Source organism: Gallus gallus, chromosome 2, assembly GCF_016699485.2.
Source record: "Gallus gallus isolate bGalGal1 chromosome 2, bGalGal1.mat.broiler.GRCg7b, whole genome shotgun sequence".
In the NCBI taxonomy this organism is placed as follows: Eukaryota; Metazoa; Chordata; class Aves; order Galliformes; family Phasianidae; genus Gallus; species Gallus gallus.
The window spans coordinates 102,829,398-102,852,381 of NC_052533.1; the positions used below are offsets into that span (position 1 = coordinate 102,829,398).

Genomic DNA, 22,984 nt, shown 5'->3' on the forward strand with positions numbered 1-22,984 from the left:
TTTTTAACCCTAGATGTCAGGCCCTTCTGAAGGTGGTTTGTTCCTATGCCCTTCTTCTCTGAACAAAGCTTTTCTTTCTGGTCCTGATAATTCAGTACTGGCACGTGTTAAGAATGAACTGCAGAAGTACCACCAAGAAAATCATGGACTTGTTAAAATTATGAGGGATTCATTGAATGAGTATGAATCCAAACTTACTGATCTTCGTGAAGCTCTGAATGAAGCAACAGGACAAACCAAACAAGCTGAGAACTTAAACAGAGAAAATGGAGTTCTATTGGCAGACATTAAGGTAATGCTGGGGTTTGAGAGAATAAAGTTACATTTCAGGAGATAAAAACTACTTTTAATTACCACATTTGATTGTTCAAAGCCAAGTAACACTAACTCTTTCAACTTTTTTTCCCAAGATCTCTTTCATCTTTTGATGTATGTATGTATGACCAAGTATAAATGTAGTCTGCTCCCACTTCTGACTTTTGATATAATGAGAACAGGGTGATAAGGATGCTTTTGTGATGAGAGGGCAGGAAGAGTCTCCACTTGACCATTATTCTTTAGTTGCCACTGATTTTTGTCTCCTTTTCTAGATAAAATTGCTGGTTCCGATACACATCCCATAGTAAGTTTCTTGATGCAGTTGGCTCCAAAAGCCATAAAGGATGAGGAAAATGTGTCCAATACTGTTAAATTATTTGAGATTAATAGGCCACAGAACTGTTTTTGAAGTCTGATGAGAAATGTGACAAGAAATGTGACAGTGCTTCCACTCCTGAACTCTGCTTGATTTTTTTCAAGCTGATAGTAAAAGAGATATGGGTGTGCTTCAAGATGCATTCTTTTCAACGAATTGTATTTTTGCTGAAATGTCACTGTTTTGTAACACTCATGTCTAGCCAGTTTGCTAACACTGCTTGAGCAAAATAATTTCTATGTTCAACTGTTCTTTTAAATGTCGAATAGCACCTTTATGTGCATGGACAATACAGTATGTGTGTTGCCCAAATGTGCACAGTTGTCTGAAAAGATGGATGCATCTGTTCTTGTCATAAATCTGCTGCTACACTTCTCTGTTAGAGAGAGACTTGTTACAATGATAGAAACACAACTGAGGAGAACTAATACCCTTACCTACAGTACCACTTGTCTAATTGCGTGTAATGCTGTACCGTTACCCTAGAGCTACTCTGTGAATTGTCACAATTACTATTCTAGACCAAGGACTTTCATTTCTTTTCCCATCAGAGCTTTCACGAAGATAAAATGGGAAGGGTTCACACCTCCTTTTTAGTGACATCCACAGTTGAAGGGATGACTTAAAGATTTTACTTGCCTTTCAGAGAACAGAAAACATCCGATTTGTCACTTGGGAGCTGTTTTTAAAGTTTCCAGGTTTGCAAGGACAACCCCTTAAATAATCTTCCCTGACTGTTCAACTAGGCTGATGTGTTCTACTTCTAGCTTGTCTGAGCAATAATAACTGAACTACTGTGGTCTCCTGCTCAGCTGTCTTGGTGAACTATATGCTATACCAGTGCAAACTCCCAAATTCTGTCACTAATCCATAGGTTTAGATCGTAGACACTACAGATAAATACAGCAGTAGCATCTTTGGAAAAAAAAAAAAAAAAAAAACCCTTTTGTGCTCTAGGTTAGACAGATGTGATTTTCCTGCTTCTTAATTCAAACCCAATCATCTAATATTCAACCATTTATTTTTCCTCAGAAACAAATTGATGAGACAAACGCACAGCAGAACAGCATCTTGGATATTTTGAGCTCTGCCCAGTCTTCCCTGACGCAAGCTAACAGTATGCTTGGATTACTGCAGAAGAGCAAAGAGGTATTGTTAACCTGTTTAGGTTAAGATTTAAAAAAATCCAATACTTTGCTGACACTTTAGTGGGTAGCTGAGCTCAATGACTAGGACATGAGGCTTAGCTGAGCCTTGTAAAAAGAAAAAATAAAAGGCATTGATTTCAGCACTTTCTATAAGGAACCTGCCTGCATAAATTTCTGGAAGAGCAGCTTGTTAAGGGTTGTTATGTGTCTGAGGTAGACATTGAGCTGTGGATATCTGAAGTTTTGAGAGAATATGTTTGATAAATACCATAAGTGATTGTGCTGTTCCTGTATTTCTTTTTATGCAATTGCTTCTACATGGACAGTATGCTAGGCTAAAGAGACCCCTGACTTAGTTCAGCAGTTTTTGTGCTTCTGTATCCATTATATAAAAAGATAATGTAATGACTAGCAGTTGTTTCCAACAAATTCTAGAGTAGGTTGGAGAGGGTTATTTTTCTTCTTAGTCTTTTCAGGAATGAGACTTACATAACACTGATGGTGATAAATTTATTTTTTTCTTTATAAACCTGCAGGAATATGAAAGCCTGTCTGCTCAGCTTGATGGAGCAAGGAAGGATATGAATGGGAAGCTCACAAATAGCTCCTTATCAGCAAGCAAAGAACCTTTGGTGGTGAGGGCTGAGGAACATGCCAAATCTTTGCAAGACTTGGCAAAACAACTGGAAGAGTATGTTACTGTTCTGTAAATGAGCCACTTTTGTACACAGTGTTCACAGTTGAAAAGCTTTGTGTGTAATTTCACCTGCTTTCATAACTTTGCTTTAATTTGCAAAGTTAGGAAAAAAAGATTGTCTTTTTCTGCTTCTGTACAGATGTTTTCTTTTCATCCCCAACCCAAATTATCTCCATATTACTGTACTAACTAACTATTTATTAATAAGGGAGATTGTCCTCAGGTAGAGAGCAGATAAATGTTTACAGTATATTTTTTTTATGATGTTAATTCCTGTACTTGTAGTCAGGGATGCCTTTATGATGTCATTGAATTGGGGTAAATAATTGTAAGAAATGTTACCAGAGTCTCCAGATATGCCTTTTTATTAGCCTTAGTGAGGAAAAGAATCCCATAGTTTTCTTTTCCTTCAAGGAATCTTCTGGAAAGGCAATATGAGAAAAAAATGAGAACTTGGATATGAATTTCTCCATTATTTGTACTTTACATTGGAAATATGAGTGAGGTTTTGGAGGCCTTTCACACTATATTAGGACAAAATGAAAAAAAAGTAAAACCCTAATATTTTTGTTCTGTGCAAATTGTTTGTATTTTGTCATCACACCAATTAGAATTGGCTATTGTTTCTGGCTCCAGAGCCAGTGCACTGTTTCTTCGGCAAAAACACTAATGATCTTGAAGCTGCTCCACTGTGTGTGCCATCTACCAACTTCCATAGAGTACTGGAGCAGCCAGAGATCATCTGGAAGCCACTGTTCTCCAAACTCCTTTGAGCTGAGCTGTATTTGGGAGGCTGCAGTGAAGGAGGCTTATTAGCCTTGTGCCCTAAGCAATCTTCCCCATCCAAATCATTTAAAGGCTGTTTGGAGGTCCACAGTCATATTTTTCCAAGTACCTGAACTCTTTCCAAGTTCTGAAGAATCATTTCGTATATTGAAATTTTCTATTTTGAAATCAAAGTTCTAAGTGAAAAATGTTTCCTGAATTGGCATTAATTAGAAAATACTCGGTTCAGGTCTCTTCTCATAGTCCACAGTCTTTGCAGAAGGCTATACTTTTTTCACCCTGTTTCCCACAGAATAAAGAACAATGCCAGGAAGGATGAGCTGGTAGGCTGTGCTGTGGAAGCTTCTACTGCCTATGACGATATTATTAATGCCATCAAAGCTGCAGAGGAAGCAGCCAACAAAGCTGGGAGTGCAGCTGACTCAGCTTTATCAGTAAGTACCTACAAGCAGCTAAAATAATGGTACAACAAGGTATATATATGTGTTGTTTGTTTGTTTGTTTTTGTTTTGTTTTTTATTTTTCTACTCTCTGAGAAGCACCGAAACTGAAGATCTCTGTGTCTTTGCATGTTGTATTTATCTGTGGCCATTATATGGGGAAGCTGCTATTCTTTATGTTCATGTATTTGTCTTGCTTCAGCACGATTCAGGCTTGCTACTGCCTTTCTTATGAGGCTGTCCATCTGAATGCTTCTTGTCCATTTCGGTGCAAAATAGAGTGATGAATGAGGCAAACCCAGTGATCATTGAGGGCTATTTCAGCTATCTCTTTTACTTTCCACTAGTAATACCCCTAAGCTCTTTGGCAGAGGGTTAACATCTAACAGCTAATTGTTTTTAAGGTATTGTTCTTTGTATGAAATCACTGTTCTTCTATAGCTGTTTTTATAAAACTGGATTGGGCTTTCTCTTTTACTCTTTGAATGTCAGCATAATTCTTAAAGCAATCTTACGATACTATGCTTCTATGACCAGACTGTGAAGAGAGAAGACCTATCAGGAAAAGCTGCAAAGTTGAAAGCTGAGAGCAGTACACTCTTGAATCAAGCACAGGAGACTGAAAGGACACTGAAAGGTACTGAGAAATAAAGTGAGAATAGAAATGTTATCATAGACTCACAGAATCATGTAGGTTGCAGAAGACCTCTAAGATCATCAGGTCCAACCATCAACATGACACTGCTAATTCTACCATTAAATCATGTCCCTAAGGACCACTTCTGCGTATCTTTTAAATACCTCCAGCACGATGGGTCAACAGCAGAAACTTTCATTAAATCACAAATCTTCACAGTTCCACAAAGCTCTGTAGCATGTATTTTATCAGAATAGGATAGTTCCATTACCGTGGGACACATTGTGATGGTTATTTCTAAGAATAAAAAGACAATAAAGTGAATTTCTCACTTTTCTGTGCTATCTGTATTCCTTTGCAGTGCTCAGGCCCAGTAAATCCTTAGACCTGCACATGTTTTACAGTGCATTCAAGCCACACAACCCAGCCAACAGAGAGGTGATATTTCTGTATAACGTTCATAAAGGGCCTTCACTGTTTTGCAGCTATTGGTCCAACCCTCGAAGACATAAAGCAAAGACTTGGAGTCACTGATGGAAAGAAGAACACACTACAAATTGATCTTGTTACTCTTCAAAATAATCTCAATGGGATAAACAGAGGTCAGTTATCTACTCATCACTTCTCTTTTGCCTCTTTCACTAGTTACTCTAAGAATCTACATATGCATTTTTCTGCCTTTCAGATGACATTGACGACATCATTACTAGTGCAAAGAACATGGTAAAAAGTGCCAAGGATGTGACAACTAATGTACTGGATGAACTGCTCCCAATTCAAGAAGATGTGGAAAAAATGAAGGGTACCTACGGAAGCACACAGAGTGCTGGCTTCAATAAAGCATTGACAGAAGCCAACAATTCAGGTTGGTGTTGTTTTCTACTGTGGGTTCTTGCTATCTTCTTAGTCACTGCTAATCATCTAAAAGTTGGCTATCTAACCTAAACTAGTATTGTGAACTTCCTCCACTGCCTATCAAAAGGAGCAAGCACTGCAGAAGGTGAATTAGTTTGTGTTAAAAGGTAATACCATGGCTCATTTCAGAAGACTTGGAGGCCTGTAATCAGTGGTGTACCTAGGAGTCCATACTGGTTGCAGCGCTGCTTAACATGAATGACCTGGATGGTGGGGTAAAATGTACCCTCAATAATTTTACTGATGACACAAAAATGGGAGGAGTGGCTGTAATGCCAGAGATATTGTGCTGCCATCCAGAGGAACCTCTGCTGGAGGACTGGAGAAATGAGCTGACAGGATCTTCATGCAGTTCAAAAAAAAAAAAAAAAAAAAAAAGAGGAAAGACCTGCACCTGGTGAGGAAGAACCCCAGGCACCAGGACGTGCTGGGAGCCACCCAGCTGGAAGTCAGCTCTGCAGAAAAGGACCTGGGATCCAGCAAGTTGAATGTGAGCCAGCAGTGCATACTTGCAGCAAAGAAGGCTGTAACATATGCCCTACTAGATCAGACCAGCAGTTCACCTATACTGGTATTCCCTCTCCAACGGTGGCAGAAGGACATGCTACTTGGGCGATGCACATAGGCCTGATTCCTCTCTGTTGTTCATTATCCTCACCATTATCCTAACGAAAACAGTTCTGTTATCACCCTACTGCTTTTCTATTATGTATTCATACCCCATATTTATACGTGTTTTCCTCCTCCATTCTACCCTTAACAATGTGGATTTTTTTCCATTACAGTAAAAAAACTGACAAACCAACTTCCAGATCTGTTCAGCAAGATTGAGAGTATCAACCAACAGCTGATGCCAATAAGCAATATCTCTGAGAATGTAAACCGCATAAGAGAGCTGATTCAGCGGGCAAGAGAAGCTGCAAATAAGGTCTGTCTTGAGCACTGCAGTCATGCTTGTTCTTAGTGTTTTGGACACTGCAGTGCTTTTGTTCCTCTCTATAAATCATTTTGTTAAAACAGTTATGAAGGATCAGACATAAATTTAATTTAATAGAATAACCCAGCACTTAAATTTACTATGTTGATGAGAAGCATAATTCATATGTAAGAATGAGTGGATGCAGTAGCATCCAGTTTCATCCTTCTCATACAGTCCATTTTTCTGGGTCAATTTTCAGATATTATTTATTCAAGAACCATTTTTCTTCCAGTTACAACAGGGTAACTTTGGCAGCAGGGGGCAGAGTCAGCTCTGCGGCCTTAGAGGCAAGGATCTCTACCCATCTGTGGCCAGTGGAACGCTGGCATTTCCAGAAAACATGCAGCCCTGTGCTTTTGTATCTCCATCTGCCTTGACGTTTTAGGCATTAGCTATAAGCATCTTGCCCTTTCTCCATTTAAGCCACTGTGGTAGTTGTAGTATCAGTGGATGGCATGGTCTCAGATGGCAGCAGAAATATCCCTGAGGTAAACACAAATAACGTGCAGCGTATGAGAAGAATTTGTGACTATACTGTAAGTAGCAGTAATAGGATATGTATTTATTATTATCAGGGGTGTATTATAATTTCCAACAGACAGTCAAGTCCAGATAAGTGAAGCACTGAGATATGTATGTAGACATGTAAATAATTTGTAGGCTTGCTCTTTGGAGCTGCAAGGCACATCCTTCCCATTACATGTAGTGAAAGTAACAATTATTTGACAGAAGTGAGCTTAAGGCTGTTTAGTGACTGGAGTAAAAAAGAAAAAAAGGTGCTGTGTTAAGTTTTGAAAATACAGAATATGGTATTATCCATTCTGTTTCCTAGCTATATTGTTTGGTATGATCAGAGTCTAAATCTTTAGTGACCGATAGGAGATTACTTAGCAATTGAACAGAACAGTGAAATAAGTAGAAGCAGTAGTAATGGATACCTCTGAAGTACTGAATTCTATTTTTCTTAACAGGTTGCTATTCCTATGAGGTTCAATGGCAGCTCTGGTGTAGAGGTTCGACCTCCAAGCAACCTTGAAGATCTGAAAGCCTATACTTCACTTACTTTTTTTCTCCAAAGACCTCAGAAAAGATTAGATGTCCCCCAGAGGGCATCAAATAAGTTTGTATTGTACCTGGGCAATAAAGATGTAGGTATATTCTAAAATGTAATTTGATTTTTAGAACAGGCAACATGCTTTGAGAAACAGATGGGAGAGAATTTTTTTTTGACTGAAGCTCATAGCCACTGATAGCCTTCTTTTTTTAATAACTGCCATTATGTGGTGGAATAAGTATTATGTGAAGAATAGTTCATTCCTCCACTGGCAAGCCAACTTACTGAGTGATTGACTACTCATCTCTTTGATTATTTTGCTGTTTAGCTCCTTTGGAATTTATTTCTCGGTCATAAATATCATCATACAGTCTTGTCAGAACGATCAGTAGATGCAGCAGTCAGCACAAACAACATGCTTCTTTGGCTCTTATTGTAACACACATGACTATGAGTTTCTCTCCTGGTTAAAAAAAAAAAAAGGGTCTGTTTCCCCTTAGCTCTTAATGTCTTTTCTGAATATGCAGAATAATTCAGAGTTGCTTGTGCATTCATGCTTGCTCAGGCCCCATCATTTAAAAAATATCCTGCAGTGAGGTTCCTAACAATGTGTTTTCAATTCTGTTTGCGGTTATTTCTCTAGTGAGTCTCGTTCATACACAGAAAGCTGATAAAAGTAGTTACGCTGTATAGGCTATATATTTGTAGGGAACAGTGAACTAACCTGCTAGTCTCTTTTTCTCCACACTATTGATTATTCCAGAAAAAAAAACCAACTGATAATAAAATTCTCATCACTGGGCAGGTGAATTGCTTTATGACTCATTCACAGTATGGTGGTGTCCCTGAGGAAGGGCTGTTGCATTTTAACTACATTAACATTAGTCATTTATTAATGATTATTTGCTTTGCTGTTCTTAGGCTTCTAAGGGGTATATTGGTATGGCAGTAAAAGATGGTCACCTCACTTGTGTCTATAACTTGGGAGATCGTGAAGCTGAAGTTGTTGTGGATCCACTTGTGATGCAAAGCAACACTGAGGAAGCCATTATGGATCAAGTTAAGCTTGAAAGGTATCAGATCCACAGCACACAGCAGTCTTTTCCAAAACCTGCTTGGAATATCTTTATTAGTGTGATGTGATATTTTGCCTGTTTGTTTTGGTTTTAGAATTTACCAGTACGTAAAGTTGAATTACATCAAAGCAGCAACCTCAGCTTCTCCAGTGTTTGAAAAGCCTTTGACTGCAAGCAGTGGAGATGGAAACACTCTCCTAAATCTTGATCCCAGCACTGTTGTCTTCTATGTTGGAGGATACCCACCGGATTTTAGGGTACAAAGAGTCATTCAGTCTTTTAAAGAGATTTCCATGTTAATCATTATGTTACTCTTACAAGAAAAGGTTGGAATTGCCAGTCTTTCATAGACTATAAAAGTTTGTTCATGCAAGCAGGAATAGGGTGAGTGCAAAGAAATGCTGCTTCCTACAGAAGCTGCCTGGCTTGTAGTTTGCTGGAAATCAAAGAAGGGAACATGATGGTTTTTATTCTTCCAAGGACACCATGAAACCTGCCAGCCTGCTGAGTACTCTCCCCAATCCACTCATATGATTCTGCTTTAAATTGTGCAGCAGTGCTCCTAGGGTGGTATCAGATGGTTTGGTTATTATATCCAGAGATATAATAATTCCTTAATATCAGAATGACATATTCTGTATCTTACTAATATTTGCAGTAAGTCCTAGCAGTTATATGTCAATGTAAAATTTTGTCAGCTGATGTTGTCAACATGTTTTTTAATAACATTGTTCTTCAGCCTCCACGTAAGCTAGACTATCCTCATTACGAAGGCTGCATTGAATTGGACAACTTAAATGAGAATGTTGTCAGCCTTTACAACTTCAAGAGGACATTTAATCTTAATACCACCTGAAGTGCAACCCTGCAGAAGGTACGATACAGATGTAGAGAGAATGATGGCTCTGTGACTTTATCAGAATTACGTGTCTTTTAACATCCAGAAGAATAAACACTGTAGTTACACAAGTGATTTTTTTTTCTACATCTTGGCCATTAAAACATATCATAGAGAAAACCATCAGAGTTGGCATGATTAGCATCTACAGCAATCTCAGTCCACTGGCCAACAATTTAAATGATATAATACCCCTGACATAATTCATGAACTAATGTACCCAACTCCTTTGTAGGATAAGTATTAAATTAAATGCAAGAAGTCAATCACTAATGATTTTAAAATCAGGTTTTTCCTCTCAAAAGATTGTATGTAACATTAATAGAAGCCAGTGGGTGTTTTTTTTTTTCTTTGCTTGGATTAGATAAGCTGACCCTGTTAGTGGCTCTGTACTAAATGCTTTTAAATTCAGTTTTTTATGTTTTTCATGTTCAGTTTTTCATGACAGTAAGTCCATGTGGTAGTAGATTTTACTCTCATATATTCACACTTGTAACATTGAATTATTACAGGTATAAAGAAGAGTCTGACCAAAGCTATTTTGAAGGCACTGGTTATGCCAGTGTCACATCTAAAGAAACAAACGCAAATACACGAATACGCTATGAGCAGACAATTCAGACTACTGCAGATGAAGGCATAGTGTTTTTTGCAGCAAATGAGGTAATTAAATGCTTCTGCGTTGTTTAGAGGTCCAAGAAGTTTTTCTAAAAGTTCACTCACACGAGAACACATTAGATTTACTTATATGTGGGTTGATCTGAAAGTAATGCTTCCATGGAAACTACAACAGCTATAAAGAGCACAATAACACTATTCAGTAGAGAAAATTCTCAGCTATTTTTAATGTAGTCACCACCATTAGCTATGCACTTATTGCAGCAATGAACAAGAGCCTGCATGCTGTGCTCATAAGAATCTGCACCAGTGGAGGTGACACACTGTTTTACAACTGCTATAACAGCATTGTTGCTAGGAAAATATTGCCCATGCAGTCCATTTTTCATCTTCCTGAGCAGGCTGAAGTCAGAAGGTGCCAAATCTGGACTATGTGGTGGGTGTAGTATAACAGTCCAGCCAAGCTTGGCAACGTGCTCTACAGTCTTCAAACTGATATGAGGCCTGGTGTTATTGTGTTGCAGGAGAAAGGTTGTCGTCTTCCCTGGTCTGACTCTGGAGGTGGGAGCCTTCAGCTTAGTCAGAGTTGATGTCCAGGCCCTAGGAAATCCAAAAAGATCATCCCTTTCCTCTGATGATGTGGGCCATTATCATAAAATAGGAGGCATTACTTTCAGAGCAGCCCTAGAAACTGCAGTAAAGTTGCTTGAAACTGTTATCTTTGTTCAAATGGTAGATGAGTAGATTCTGCTGGGTGTTTAATTGCCGCTGAATGCTGACCTTGTCAAAGCTGACTGAAAATCGTTCTACATAGCTCTTCTGATAGGCAGTGCAGAGGATGTGGACTTGGGTGACACAGGAAGGATGCAACTTGAATCAAACCAGTCTCAAATACTGAAATCCTCCAGAAGTGCAAGTGCTTTTTTTCTTGAGTCTCGAGTAAGGGAGAACATAGGAAGTGACATGGTTACATCACGGTCACTTATACCTGTGAAAATTGCTCAAAACAGCAGTGATTCTGCTTACATAATAGTATTGTAGGAATGATAACTATCACTGTGATATCATCTAGTAATATTTCAATTCTGCTGAGGAAAAAAGAAAATCAGTAAACATCTTGAAATGAGAAAAAGTCCTCAAGAGATTTAACAACTACATCTTGAGCTGAAACTAGATCTGTTTGTAAGATTTTAATGTACTTAAGATTAGTCTTGTAAGTTTTATTGTGCTTAGTTTTATGCTTTTAACCAGAATAAGATTGAATCAGCTAGATAGCTTCATTACAGTAGTTCATGTGATGCTGACATAAATATGGAATGTTGAGCAGTTTGTGCTTCTTCTTGCTGCAGGATCAGTACATCAGTGTGCTTATTAAAAATGGCCATCCGGTTTTTAGATACAAAATTGACTCTGAGCTTCCAAAAGAAATAGAAAACAATGTAACTTTAAATGATGGGACGCATAAACAAGTAAGTCATTTTAAACAATTGAATGATCGCTGTTTGTAGAAATATAAATTCTCTTGAAGCTAAACCTTCTGTTGCAGAGATCTGTTGTAAAGTTTTTGTGTTGAGGATTAGTTCGGATGCGAACCTTTGCTATCTACTGTTATGTTTCCCTGTGAGTAACTTCAGTTTTAATAGAGCAGTCGCCAAAGGATCAAGCCTTTTGTAACAGAACATTGTTTAAGTGAAGAGATCTGTGATCACTGTACATACCAACATTATTTTAATACTTAAATTCATGTTTTTAACCATATAAAGGTTTATTTGTTCAGAGGTTACTTAACAGTAACAGCGGTTACTTTTTCAGAGTCTTTGTGCTGTTGCTGACTTATTTAGCTTCAGGCCAGCTGTTTTGTAGAGCTACTAACATGAAATCCTAAAGACATTGTTAAAATCCTTGATTGCTATTTTGATTTGTTCTCCCTCTTTCCTTTCTTACATTTCTAACTACGTAGTGTAGGCTGCAGACTGCTGGAAGAAGTCTTTATGCTGCTCTGGGCTAAGTTGCAGGCAGTCAACTGACTGATCCAACCTTTGCAGGAGGCAGCAGCTCCTGAATTTTCGACTACAAATGGAAGGAGATGTTTGAACGTTAGGAAGGTTGTCCTAAAAATACACCTCATCTACGCATAACAAAATCCTCACCTTTTATTTGAATAGTCAAGCATTTTGTGTAGGCATTTGCTTTGACTAAACCCCTAAATTTTGCCAAGTACCTCTGAACTAGTGTTGCTATTCTGGTTCAGAGCAATAGTAAACAAGAGGAGGAAAAAAAAATTCTGTCCTGCTCTTCAAATTAATCTGCTGTATTTTGCCCTTTGAATGTAATCTGCTTAATAATTTTGTTCCTAGTAAGTGAAGTAATCTCATTGTTCATGTATTTCAGATTACAATATTGATTGTCCGAAAAAAGAATATTGTTTATGTCAGCTCTGGTATTACAGCCAACATTAAAGTCTTTGATTTTGCTAAATATTATCTTGGTGGAATTCCATCTTCTTTACGGAAACGGTGAGTAGCTATAAAATGACTGTAGTACTTTGTACGGTAACTCCATCTAAACTCTTTCCTTAGGCAAGTTCTTTTATACTCTGTACTGTGTATCACAATCATAATCTGTGATTTTTGGCTAATGGTGAGTTTGAGTGTGCCCTGAGGCACAAGTTTGATCAGCATGGTTTGTTTGTGCAATAAAGATTTCTTGTTTTATTTTTCTTTTTCCTATATTGACAGCATTTATAGGTTGTTATATTGGTGTCTGTTTTGAAATAGCAGGCTACTGAACTCTTTTTTCCTTCCACTCCCTGAAACCAGCTTTGATATAACCGTACCTCCATTCCGGGGCTGCATGAAGAATGTGAAAACCCCAGAGACTGCATCTGTTGTTTTTGATGAGACTGTTGGTGTTAGCAAGAAATGTTCAGATGACTGGAAGGTAAGTAACAGCATTATTCTAAAACATTTGGTAAAGTTCATAGTCTCAGGTTTGTCTGTAAAAACATGGACATTGTTTTACTTAGATCAAAAACTAGCTTTGTTTATCATGTGATGGTAAAGAAAGAAAACGACTTTAGTGTGAAGATACAAAGAGAAAGGAGTCTGCACCCCTGCTGTGATTGTTTGCTCCAGTACATAGTCCATCCTCTTAATACTGTGCACTACTAAGAAATCACATTTACCACATAGATCTGTTGGCCTCCAGTTGCTGTTACTGATTAGGTCAGAATATGTAGTCACCTAATACTAATCAGGATCTATCTTCTCGTTAAGGTGCTTATGCTTCATAATTGAGTCACTTCTCAATCTTTCTCCTTGACAGAGCTAAGCTTCCACTACAGTCTCTCACAGGAAGGCAATTGCTCCACTTGTGTGTTGTGAAATCTCCTGTGCCCCCATGAGTTTTGCTACATTCCTTTTAAAATGGGACAGTGTGGCTTTTCAGTGTTGTCTTACCCAGTGCTGCATGGAGAGATGAAAATTAACGCGTCTGCTTCTACCTGTTGCTATTTACATGGTGCATGATTGCATTTGCCCGTTCTCCTATGGCATTGTCCTGACATTTTCATTCCCTCTGTGGAATCTAAACCTTTGGCAGACCAATTGGTATACAGGTTATTTCTCTGTGCAGAAGATTTAGCCTTCTTTCTCTGTCTGTGTCTGTATAACCTCTTACATATTAAAAAGCATTTTGTTCAAAAAAGCTCAGGTATATCCTATAACTCACATAGCCTCAGATATGTAGCTCATCTACATAGCTCAGAGTGTACAAACCATTCCTCCAGCTGCTCACTTTTGCATTCTCAAATGTGGAAACTTAAAAAACTTTCCTATCAATGCAAACAGTAGAGGTGAACTATGTGTCATGCTCAGCTGCCCTCATCTTCCTGTAGAGCTTCACACATCAGAGGTAATGATACTGGAATGCATCCAGTCTGTCTGTTCTATACTGGAATTTTGTACTTGCAGTTTGCCTTGTGCCTAGTTCAGGTTGGAGCTGCTTGCAGTTATGTTGAGTAGTGCTTTTGTTGTCTCCCGTTGCCAATTCTTCAAATTAGAAGGAAAAACACTGAAATTGTTCTGTCTTTCAGCTTGTCAGATCTGCAGCTTTCTCCAAGAAGGGCACGCTGAGCCTGAGTGCAGCAAGTTTCCCATTTCCCAGAGATTTCCAAGTTGGCTTTGGCTTTCGAACGATGGCGTCGACTGGAACGCTCTTAAGTTACAATCTATGGGTATGAAACATGTTCAGCTTAGAATATGTCTTCATTTTTATTTCTGGATCAGTCATGTTGGTCTGTGACCATGTCAGTTTGTCATCCCTACTAAGTTTCACATAGATTCCCATATTTTAAGGCAAGAAGTAGCTGGTGTAAACATCTCTAGAGCTTGTCATCTTGCCTGTCATAGACCTGAGAAATTCATCCTGGCAATTTCTTCATTCAAACAACAGTTAATTTCAGGAGTAACTGATCTTGAACCTTGAGCATTCTGCAAGGTACCTTATGCATCACAGTACACCCATCCCAATAAGGTAACTGTTGTGTAATACAGTTGGCTGGAAATATTCTGAGTAAAACTGTCCTTCTGCCCATGCAAAAATGTTACTGTGATCAAATATGCAGAGGAAAAGGTTGATTTGGGCCATGATCTGTCAGAAAGCAGGAAGGTTCAAGCAGAACCCCATTCTTGCTGGCTGGAGGAGTAAATATGGAAGTACACACCTGATATTTAAGAAAAGAAAAACTGAGTCTTCTGGTTATTGTAAAAACAATTTAAACAAGTATTTTAAATAACTGCTTGGTTATTTAAGAGAGATTTTAAAATATGAACTATATTAATCATAAAGAACTGGGAATAAAATCTGGTACTAGATGACTGTGAAATGCAGTTTTAGTCTGAGAAAATTACTCTTCCACAAGAGACCACAGAGAACTTTATTAATGACGATATAATAGAGAACTAAAGGCATCTGCATTTAAGGATTATTTTGTGCAATTCTTTTTTAGCCTAATATTCTTACCATCTATCTGAGTCCTGGCTTTGTGAATGCAAAGATAGGAGAGAATGAAATGAAAGTGAAGAAGGAATACGAAGATGGGTCAATGCATTATGTGACAGTAACAAGAAAAGCTGACACGTGAGTCCAGTCCTTTATCTGAGTCTTTTATATTGTGGTTGGAGAAAGATTAAAATGTTGTCTGACTTGTAATTTGGGTACACAGGAGCAGAGCATGCTGAAATAATGAAGCAAAAGGAGATTTTTGGACTATGGGTGTGCATATAAGTACCTCTATATTTCAGCTGACATCAATATGCACATCTTGTTTATTGAGTTTTGTCTACATGTTAAGCTGGAGCTTCAAAGCTCTTCCACTTCCCCATAGCCTTTACATATATCACTGTAAGTTAGAGGTGCATCTAATATAGGTCCAGGTTAAAGGTCCAGAGAAGCTAATATTGTCTGTTTCTTCAGTCATGATTTATTTCATAGATATGAGAAAGGTCAATTTGCAGGAAAGCTCCTACGTCTCATTGATTTCTGTTCCACACATAAAATGAAATAAGTGCTCATTACAGAGGAAAGTTTTGAATAATTGTAGCTTTGGATAATTATAACTTTCAACATTATCTGTACTTGCTGTTGCTAATGTGTTAAGTGCGTCGTTTGGATACAAAGAACAAAATCCTATCCCGTAGCTGTCGATTAGAGTTTTCATGAACTTCACTTGGCTCAGGATTTCACTGTAGGACTGAAGGGCTAAGGACAACTCTTGCTCATTATCTGCCACCAAAAAGCAGAGTGATTTCACATAAGTTAAATCCAGGATAAGTTTATATGAAAAGAATCCCAGAAGTAAACAAATGAAGCTCTAGTGTATTTACAGTGTAATAAGAAAACACATCAGTCAAATGTTTCTTTTTTAAATATATATTTCATTCAAATTCATGGATGTATTTCTTTAGATTTCATGCTCGTTTTTCTTTGCTTTTTTTTTTTTTTCAGAGTAAGACTGCTGGTTGATGATGATCCTGATACAAAATCATTTGACTTCCTGAGGTCACAGACGTTCATTCAGCCTATAAGATTTGGTGGAGATGATTTCGAAGGTTGCATCTCAAATGTCTTTATAGAAAGGTATTTGGCCTGGTGGACTTTCAGTTTCATACATTTTTGTCTCCTGTTCCTTTTTTAATCTCATTAAAAAGGCTTTTTTTCTAAATTGCTTTTCTTCTACATGTATGAAACCTTCATGAATGTATAACTCTGCTGCCCCATAATATATTTTAATCCAGACAGATTGCACATGGTATCAACTTGTAATTAAATCTGTTGTTCAGATGTAATGGAATTTTTGTCTGAAACAAGTTCAGGTTCTGCTCCCAGCTCTGCCACTCTTCTCACAGAAAATGACGGGCAAGGAGTTTCATTGCGTTTTCTCAATTGTAAAGTGTTTTGTAATTTAATCATTAAAGATGCTCTGTGTGACGTATAAAATGATAGTATTATTTAATGATACTCTTTATCCATAAAGGAAATTGGTGTCGACAGTCTTTCTGATAATTTGGCTTTAATACCAGAACTGTTTATTAAATTGTGATGGGCCTTATGCTTTGACAGCTCTCATTACAATGTCTAATTTGCACAGGGGGGGAAATTACTGTGTTTCCATTTTTTCCCTTGATCTGCCTGGCTATGCACATACTAACGAGTAAAATTTCATTGTCTGATCCAGAAATCAAGACTGCTTTTACTAACGCTCATTTTTGTTTAAGTAGATATCTTTTAGTACAAAAGACTGTGTTTAGAAGAGATGAGAAGGAAGCATCATAATTTGGATTATTTTTTTGTTTTATTTTTAAGCCTTAAAGGAAATGGGTAGAACCAGGACAGACGTGAATACTTTTTGCAGTGTTGAATGTAAATTTTTCATCCAAAGATGAAAATTGATATTTTAACATCAGGCCACTGGGAAATCCATTTTGTACAGAGCACAGTTTTTTACAGTATGTAGTTGATTACGTTAGAGAAAAAGTATACTGTATCACAGATCTTATTGCTTTCATCACTCCAGGACAGGTCAGCTCCCTGAGGTTCAAAATCTCATGAATTTTACTGCAAAGACTGATGTATCCCTTGGAGCTTGCCACCAGTATGAAAACCTTGAACCAATGCTGCTGAAAGAATTCAAAAATCCACTCAGGTTTAAGATGCTCAAGGTATGCTCGTTTTTACTGTCATCTTCACCTCTATATTGATGCTGAGGCTTCGTCTGCACAGCCATGATTTATAAAGCCCAATATTACTGCTTGCCTTCCATCTCGCTTCTGAATCAGGTTCTCTTTGTGTTGAAGTTCCACACAAAATCTATACTTGCTCGAGAATGAAAACAGCTTCTCTGTCATTTAGAGAAGGGCTCTGACTGCCTCAGGTGGAAATTCTTGTGTAGATGGAATTTATTATTTTCTGCTCACCCAGAGTAAATGTTTTGATTCTGTCTTACAGGATGAAAAATACTTTGGTCATTTGACATATTCTAATGTGCAGCATGACCAGCAAAACTACACTTTACTAACTCAGTTAAATGTCAACAGTGAGGTGTATCTCCTTGGAAACACCCCCAACAGTTTTGTATCCTACATGTTTTCTTCATCTTCACCTATGGACAGGTAATAGAAATGTTATCTGTTCACCTCCCAATACTTGAATCTTCAAAGCTGCTTGAATCTGTAAGTGCTAAAAGCCAGGATTCTTAGGCCTGTTTACATCTTTTGGCACAACAGAATAGTGATTCTAAAAGTTCAGGAAATTTTCTTTTTCCCTACTTTCCCAAACTATGTGGATTGGCTTGGATATGGTGGGCAGCTACAGTGCATGTTGATGCAAAGTTCTAAGCCTGAATAAGTCAACTTTCATTCACATTCAGAAGACAGGCACTGCAGAACACTGCGATTCCACCCAAAATGTCTTCTGCATTTCACAAATTGAGTTTCACTGGTGCTTTTCTGGAGAACAGGGAGAATACAACACCTGACAAAATAGATGTATGTTTGAATATGCTTACTTTCCACTACAGGTTACATTTTTCTGTGGATATACGAACTCGATCATCAAGAGGATTAATAGTTTTTATGGAGGGAAGGTCTGAGAACTCTTACACAGCTCTCCACATTTCAAAAGGCCGTTTTGTCTTTTCGCTTGGCTCTGGAAGAAGACGAATCAAGATCAAAACTAGTGTTAAATACAATGATGGGCAATGGCATACTGTAAGTAGTATGACACAGAAACCATGTTAAACCGTGACTAGCGTTCAGTAGGCACAATCTGAATTTCTAAGTTATTAGGCAGAGGCAGGGAAGGAAAAAGTGAAATTGTTCCTTTTGGCCATCTGATTAAGTTAATTCATATGCCTTAAAGCTCATGTGACTGACAGGTCTCTGTTATGAGAGAACTTGCAGAGACTGATGGTCACAGCACGTTATTTTCAGTTTAAATATTTCAACATCTCCCAAACGGATCACCAAGATGCAGAATACAGTGAGGTGTCTGATTTCAGTCACACACAGAGTGAGTGTGGAGTGACACCATTCGCAAACCCCAGCAAGATGACCAGAATCTGAAGCTCTGACAGTCTGAATGGTTGACTTGCAAGGTGCTCCTCATTTTTAAACCATCCTGATATTCAATTGAAATACCTTATTTATCCTCTTCCATTTCTACTTTTGCTAGTTTCAGACTAGCCTGAAAAATATTCTATTTATACTGTATATGATTCACTTTCTAAAAACACAGTTTTTCAGTTGCTGTTTGGTACGCTAGCTCTAATGGCTTTCATTGGCATTGGGGTTTCTCATTCTATTATTTTTGTACCCTGAAAAGGTGGTATGCAGCAGAGATGGGGAGAATGTCCTCCTTGTTGTTGATGGTCTGAGAGCTCAACATGGAAGATTGGGAAGATTAGGAAGAGCTTCCACCAATGACATTAAGCCACCAGTCTACCTGGGAGGGCCGCCATTGCTGAAAAGACAGGTAAAAAGCTGATGCAGACACCTCCTCACACTCCCCAAGCTGTACTGATTACATGCACAAGTGTTGATATGAAGGATTCCCATGTTGAAAAGCTTTAGTAGACATTTCCAAGCATTGACTGAGCACCTGAATATTAATGTGAAATGTGTGTTGTTCCTATTGCTTTAAAAATTAGACAATTAAGTTAAACAGCCTCTTAGGAAACAGTGTACTTGAGATCTCACAACTCCCATTGTGTTGAAACATCATTAGGAAATATCAGTGCCGCAAGCAGGAGTTACATCAACTCAAAATGAGCTCTTACTGTAATGTTTAAAGCACTTGTAATTGCCAGGTGTCTTTATGACCACCTTAATGACAGGTGGCTGCCTATAGTCCAACAATACAAAAGATCTAATGCGTAGTCTTACTAAAAAATGGCCATCATTCTTTGGTATTCACATTTTGAAACATGCTTTCAGAATATACCAATGAAGAGTTTCAAGGGTTGCCTGAGGAATTTTAAGATGAATGGAAAAGTCATGAACACACCTCAGCAAAAAAAGGATGTGCTTCCCTGCCTAGATGCTCCCATGGAGATGGGGATTCATTTCTTTAAGGAAGGAGGATACGTTGCTGTTGGTAAGCTACGTAGAGACTATGGTATAGGGAATTATGCCTTAAATGTGTATGTATGAATGTAGAAAGGTGCTTTCTGTATGTATTTTTATGACTATTTCCAGTTATTCCTCTACCCATTCTTTAACTCTCCACAGGCAATTTGCAAATGGGCTTGGACTTCAGGATTGTGTTTGCCATTCGTCCAAGGCGTTCAACAGGTGTACTCCTCCATTCTGGAAGCAAGCCAGACAATTACTTGACTATTTACATGAAAGAAGGAAAGGTAAGAACAGGCTGCAATTCCATTACAGCTGTATTACCCTCATTCAGCAGGGAGGAGTTCTGACCTTGAACTCTGGGCTTATGTATTATGTTTGTCTCCAGGTTTAACATTGAACAACTTCTTTAGAGTGGTTTAAAACCACTGCACAGAAAATTGAGCATTTAACCTGTCTCTATGCCTACACTACCAGATTCCATTGTGTGCACACTAACTCACACGTGTTTTCTTCACAAGTCAGCAGTAGGGCACAGTCTTCATTTTCTCAGGCTTTTCTTGATACTATATGATCTAGTGGGATCATACCCTGTGCAAAAACTATCCATGTCTCACAGATTTGCTTGCAAGCTACTTCTCTAGTTGACAGGTGCGTCATAATGTTGTTTTTTTTTTGTTTGTTTGTTTTGTTTTATTTTATCTTTTTTTTTTTTTTGTAATGTGATAGCTACAGAAGGTGAATTTTGGACCAGAAAACCATTGTGCTTGATTCTGTAGAGACCTCAAATAAAAAGATGTCTCTATTCAACAGAACACAAAAGCACATAGAAGCAGGGGCACCAACAGCTGGGAAGCCCTTATGAGATGGATGAGATCAGGCACTTTTTTCAGCAGTAACTTAGATTCATGCTGGCTGTTAGCATGGACAGGATGCAATAGGAAGTAATAACAGGTCAATGGAACACCATCAGAGGAACCTGGCAGGAAATAGATTTCAGCATATTAGCTACTTGGCCATTACCAGAAGAGAGGATGGTGTTGATGACAAATAGCCTGCTTACAGGGAATAAGGAGCAAGAAGTGAGAAAACACAAGCAGATTCTTGTTGGAGATGTCGTAATAAATAATCAGGCTGCAAGCTTCCTGGGTGAATTACAAGGAGACCAAATTATGTGAAGGACCAGAGAAATATATTGCAGTAATTCTCTTTGGAGATGTGAAGTGTGTAGGTGACTGCTTTGGGAAAGGAAAAGTAGGTGTAGAAGGAAAGACCTTGAGTCAGAAAGATTATTTCAGAAGCATTAAAACCATTTTGTAAGATGTACTTTTGCTTTTAAAACTTGTAAAATATTCATTTCTGGGATTCTGCTAGGAAAATTTCTGGAGTATTCTGGAGAATTTCTGACTCTTAACCTAGGTGAAACTCAGCCCTCCACGGGTTCAGTAAATTACTTAAATTACTGTATTTTTCTATTCCTTTCTTTGCGTTAACTTAACTGTTTTACAGCTCGTTGCTGCTGGAAATGGTGGAGGTGGAGAATTCCAGACATCAGTCACACCTCGGCAATCTTTGACTAATGGACAGTGGCATACCATTACAGGTATGTTGTATCACACCAGTTCTTCTGAAACTTGGAAAGAAGGGCGGGCACAGAGCATTGCAGCCACAGATTTTAGTTAAACGTTTCTCCTCTGCTTATTCTTAGAGCACTCTTAAGAACAACGTGAGTATTTTGTGTTAATTCAAGGCTTTACATAAGAGGGCTTTTTTTGGCTGTATTTAGCCCCAGAGTACCTAGATGTGTCAATCTGACTTTGAATTGAAATAAAATGTATTTTTCCTACAAGTTGAATTTCAAGACTTTTCATGCTGGTTTAAAATAGTGTCATATCTGGTTGGTTCTTCAACAGACTTGAGAAAGAGCTCTCATTTACTTGTTTCTTTGCAGTCTCTCAGAAGGTGAACACTTTGCAGCTAGAAGTAGGCACAGAGAGTAACTACACCACTGGACACCCACCCTTCTCTCCCGAATATGTGCATCAGCCTCTCTACTTCGGCAAAATCCCAGGTAAATTATTGCTGCTTTGTTTTTTAATGTATCTGCTTGCTTTTCTTCCTTTCTGAAACAAAAGTTCTGTTCACGCATTCAGTCCTATATCATTCTTCCTCTTTTGAGAGCTTCACATTAGTTCATCTTTAAAATCCTTCTTGTTTTATTGACTTTATCCTTCTACCTCATTGTAGAAAACTTGGACTCACAATGGCTTCCGGTCAAAGATCCATTTTTTGGCTGTCTTTGGAATATTAGCATTGATGGCAAACCTGTCTCCACCAAGAAAATTTCAGAGGTTCATGGGGCTGTGAGTTTGCGTGGGTGCCCGGCCACGTAACTTTGCTTGTACACTCATTAGGTTGGGTCTGCTGAAGTACTGTGTGAATTCATATCTTGTGGGTTCCCCTTTTGCTGTTTGCTGTGTCACAGAGTAGTTGGTAAGAAAATGAATCCTTCGGATGTGGACTGCGCCAAAGCAAATTTGAAGTACTGGCTTGGATAAACTCCCTATTAAATGTCATTGATTTCCGGGGTAATCCATTGTGTCTTTTGAAACATGCAGAAAATGTAATTGTACATACCCTGCTGGGTCAAATTCTGCTCTCACCCACAACAGCATATTGTTGTGTGGAATTCCAGTGTCGTAACTTCAGGAATTTGCCTTAATGCTGATCATCTTGAGAGCAAATTTGATCCACTGATGTAAAGAAATTTATAAAAATATAAATCTCTTTGGATTGATGAACAGAATTTTTATACAGAAATGTACATTAATGTTAAAAATAATAATATAAATGGAGTTTGAAGCACTTTAAGGAGTGAAACTCTGGGAGTTTGTTGAAATACTAGGAATTCTGGAACCAAATAAAAGCAGTGTGTTCTTAAAGCCACCTATTTTCTTGCCTGGTTATTTTAATTCAGTATTTCTTGTCCTTTTTACAGACACCTAAATCCAGCTTGCTTTATACAAGTAATTCTGTAGCTTTAAGGTCCTGGTTTGCCTGGTAAGCAGGAGTCCGTCATCGTTGCTTATTAGAAGTGTGTCATCTAAGAACCTCAGAGAATTTTTTCTTCTAAGCTTCTTAGCCAAAAAGTTTCTTCCATCGGCTTATTTTCTGATTAAATGAAGGCAAGTAAGATTTTGAACAGTAGTTGCACATGCTGCAATTCTCAAGTGTGAACTGCAGGATGAAACCAGCCAAACTGTTCTTTGAGATTCACATCTTTGTACCTGATTGTGATCCGTGGTGGAGTGGAGGGACCCAGTTTCCATTTTTCTAAATACGGGGTTGGCCCAAATAAACCTGACAGGGTTTCACCTTTCTCTGTCCTTGTATAGCTGCGGGTCTTTGGGGTGGGA

General features: G+C 38.2%; 1 protein-coding gene across 1 annotated transcript in view; it reads left to right on the forward strand.

Annotated features, from left to right (window-relative positions):
* Positions 1–22,514, forward strand: part of LAMA3 (laminin subunit alpha 3) — a 113,508-nt gene extending 90,994 nt beyond the window's left edge. The window contains 29 exon segments of the mRNA XM_015277980.4: positions 96–292; positions 1,727–1,843; positions 2,379–2,533; positions 3,618–3,759; positions 4,303–4,402; positions 4,888–5,004; positions 5,088–5,267; positions 6,103–6,245; positions 7,268–7,444; positions 8,272–8,423; positions 8,521–8,683; positions 9,166–9,279; positions 9,281–9,300; positions 9,837–9,987; positions 11,292–11,411; positions 12,334–12,458; positions 12,762–12,882; positions 14,036–14,176; positions 14,951–15,081; positions 15,949–16,080; positions 17,018–17,162; positions 17,449–17,612; positions 18,020–18,209; positions 18,823–18,972; positions 19,434–19,593; positions 19,728–19,855; positions 21,078–21,171; positions 21,520–21,639; positions 21,816–22,514. Of these exon segments, the coding sequence (XP_015133466.3) occupies positions 96–292; positions 1,727–1,843; positions 2,379–2,533; positions 3,618–3,759; positions 4,303–4,402; positions 4,888–5,004; positions 5,088–5,267; positions 6,103–6,245; positions 7,268–7,444; positions 8,272–8,423; positions 8,521–8,683; positions 9,166–9,279; positions 9,281–9,300; positions 9,837–9,987; positions 11,292–11,411; positions 12,334–12,458; positions 12,762–12,882; positions 14,036–14,176; positions 14,951–15,081; positions 15,949–16,080; positions 17,018–17,162; positions 17,449–17,612; positions 18,020–18,209; positions 18,823–18,972; positions 19,434–19,593; positions 19,728–19,855; positions 21,078–21,171; positions 21,520–21,639; positions 21,816–21,961 (3,995 nt within the window). The 3' untranslated portion in view covers positions 21,962–22,514.
* The last annotated feature ends 470 nt before the right edge of the window (positions 22,515–22,984 follow it).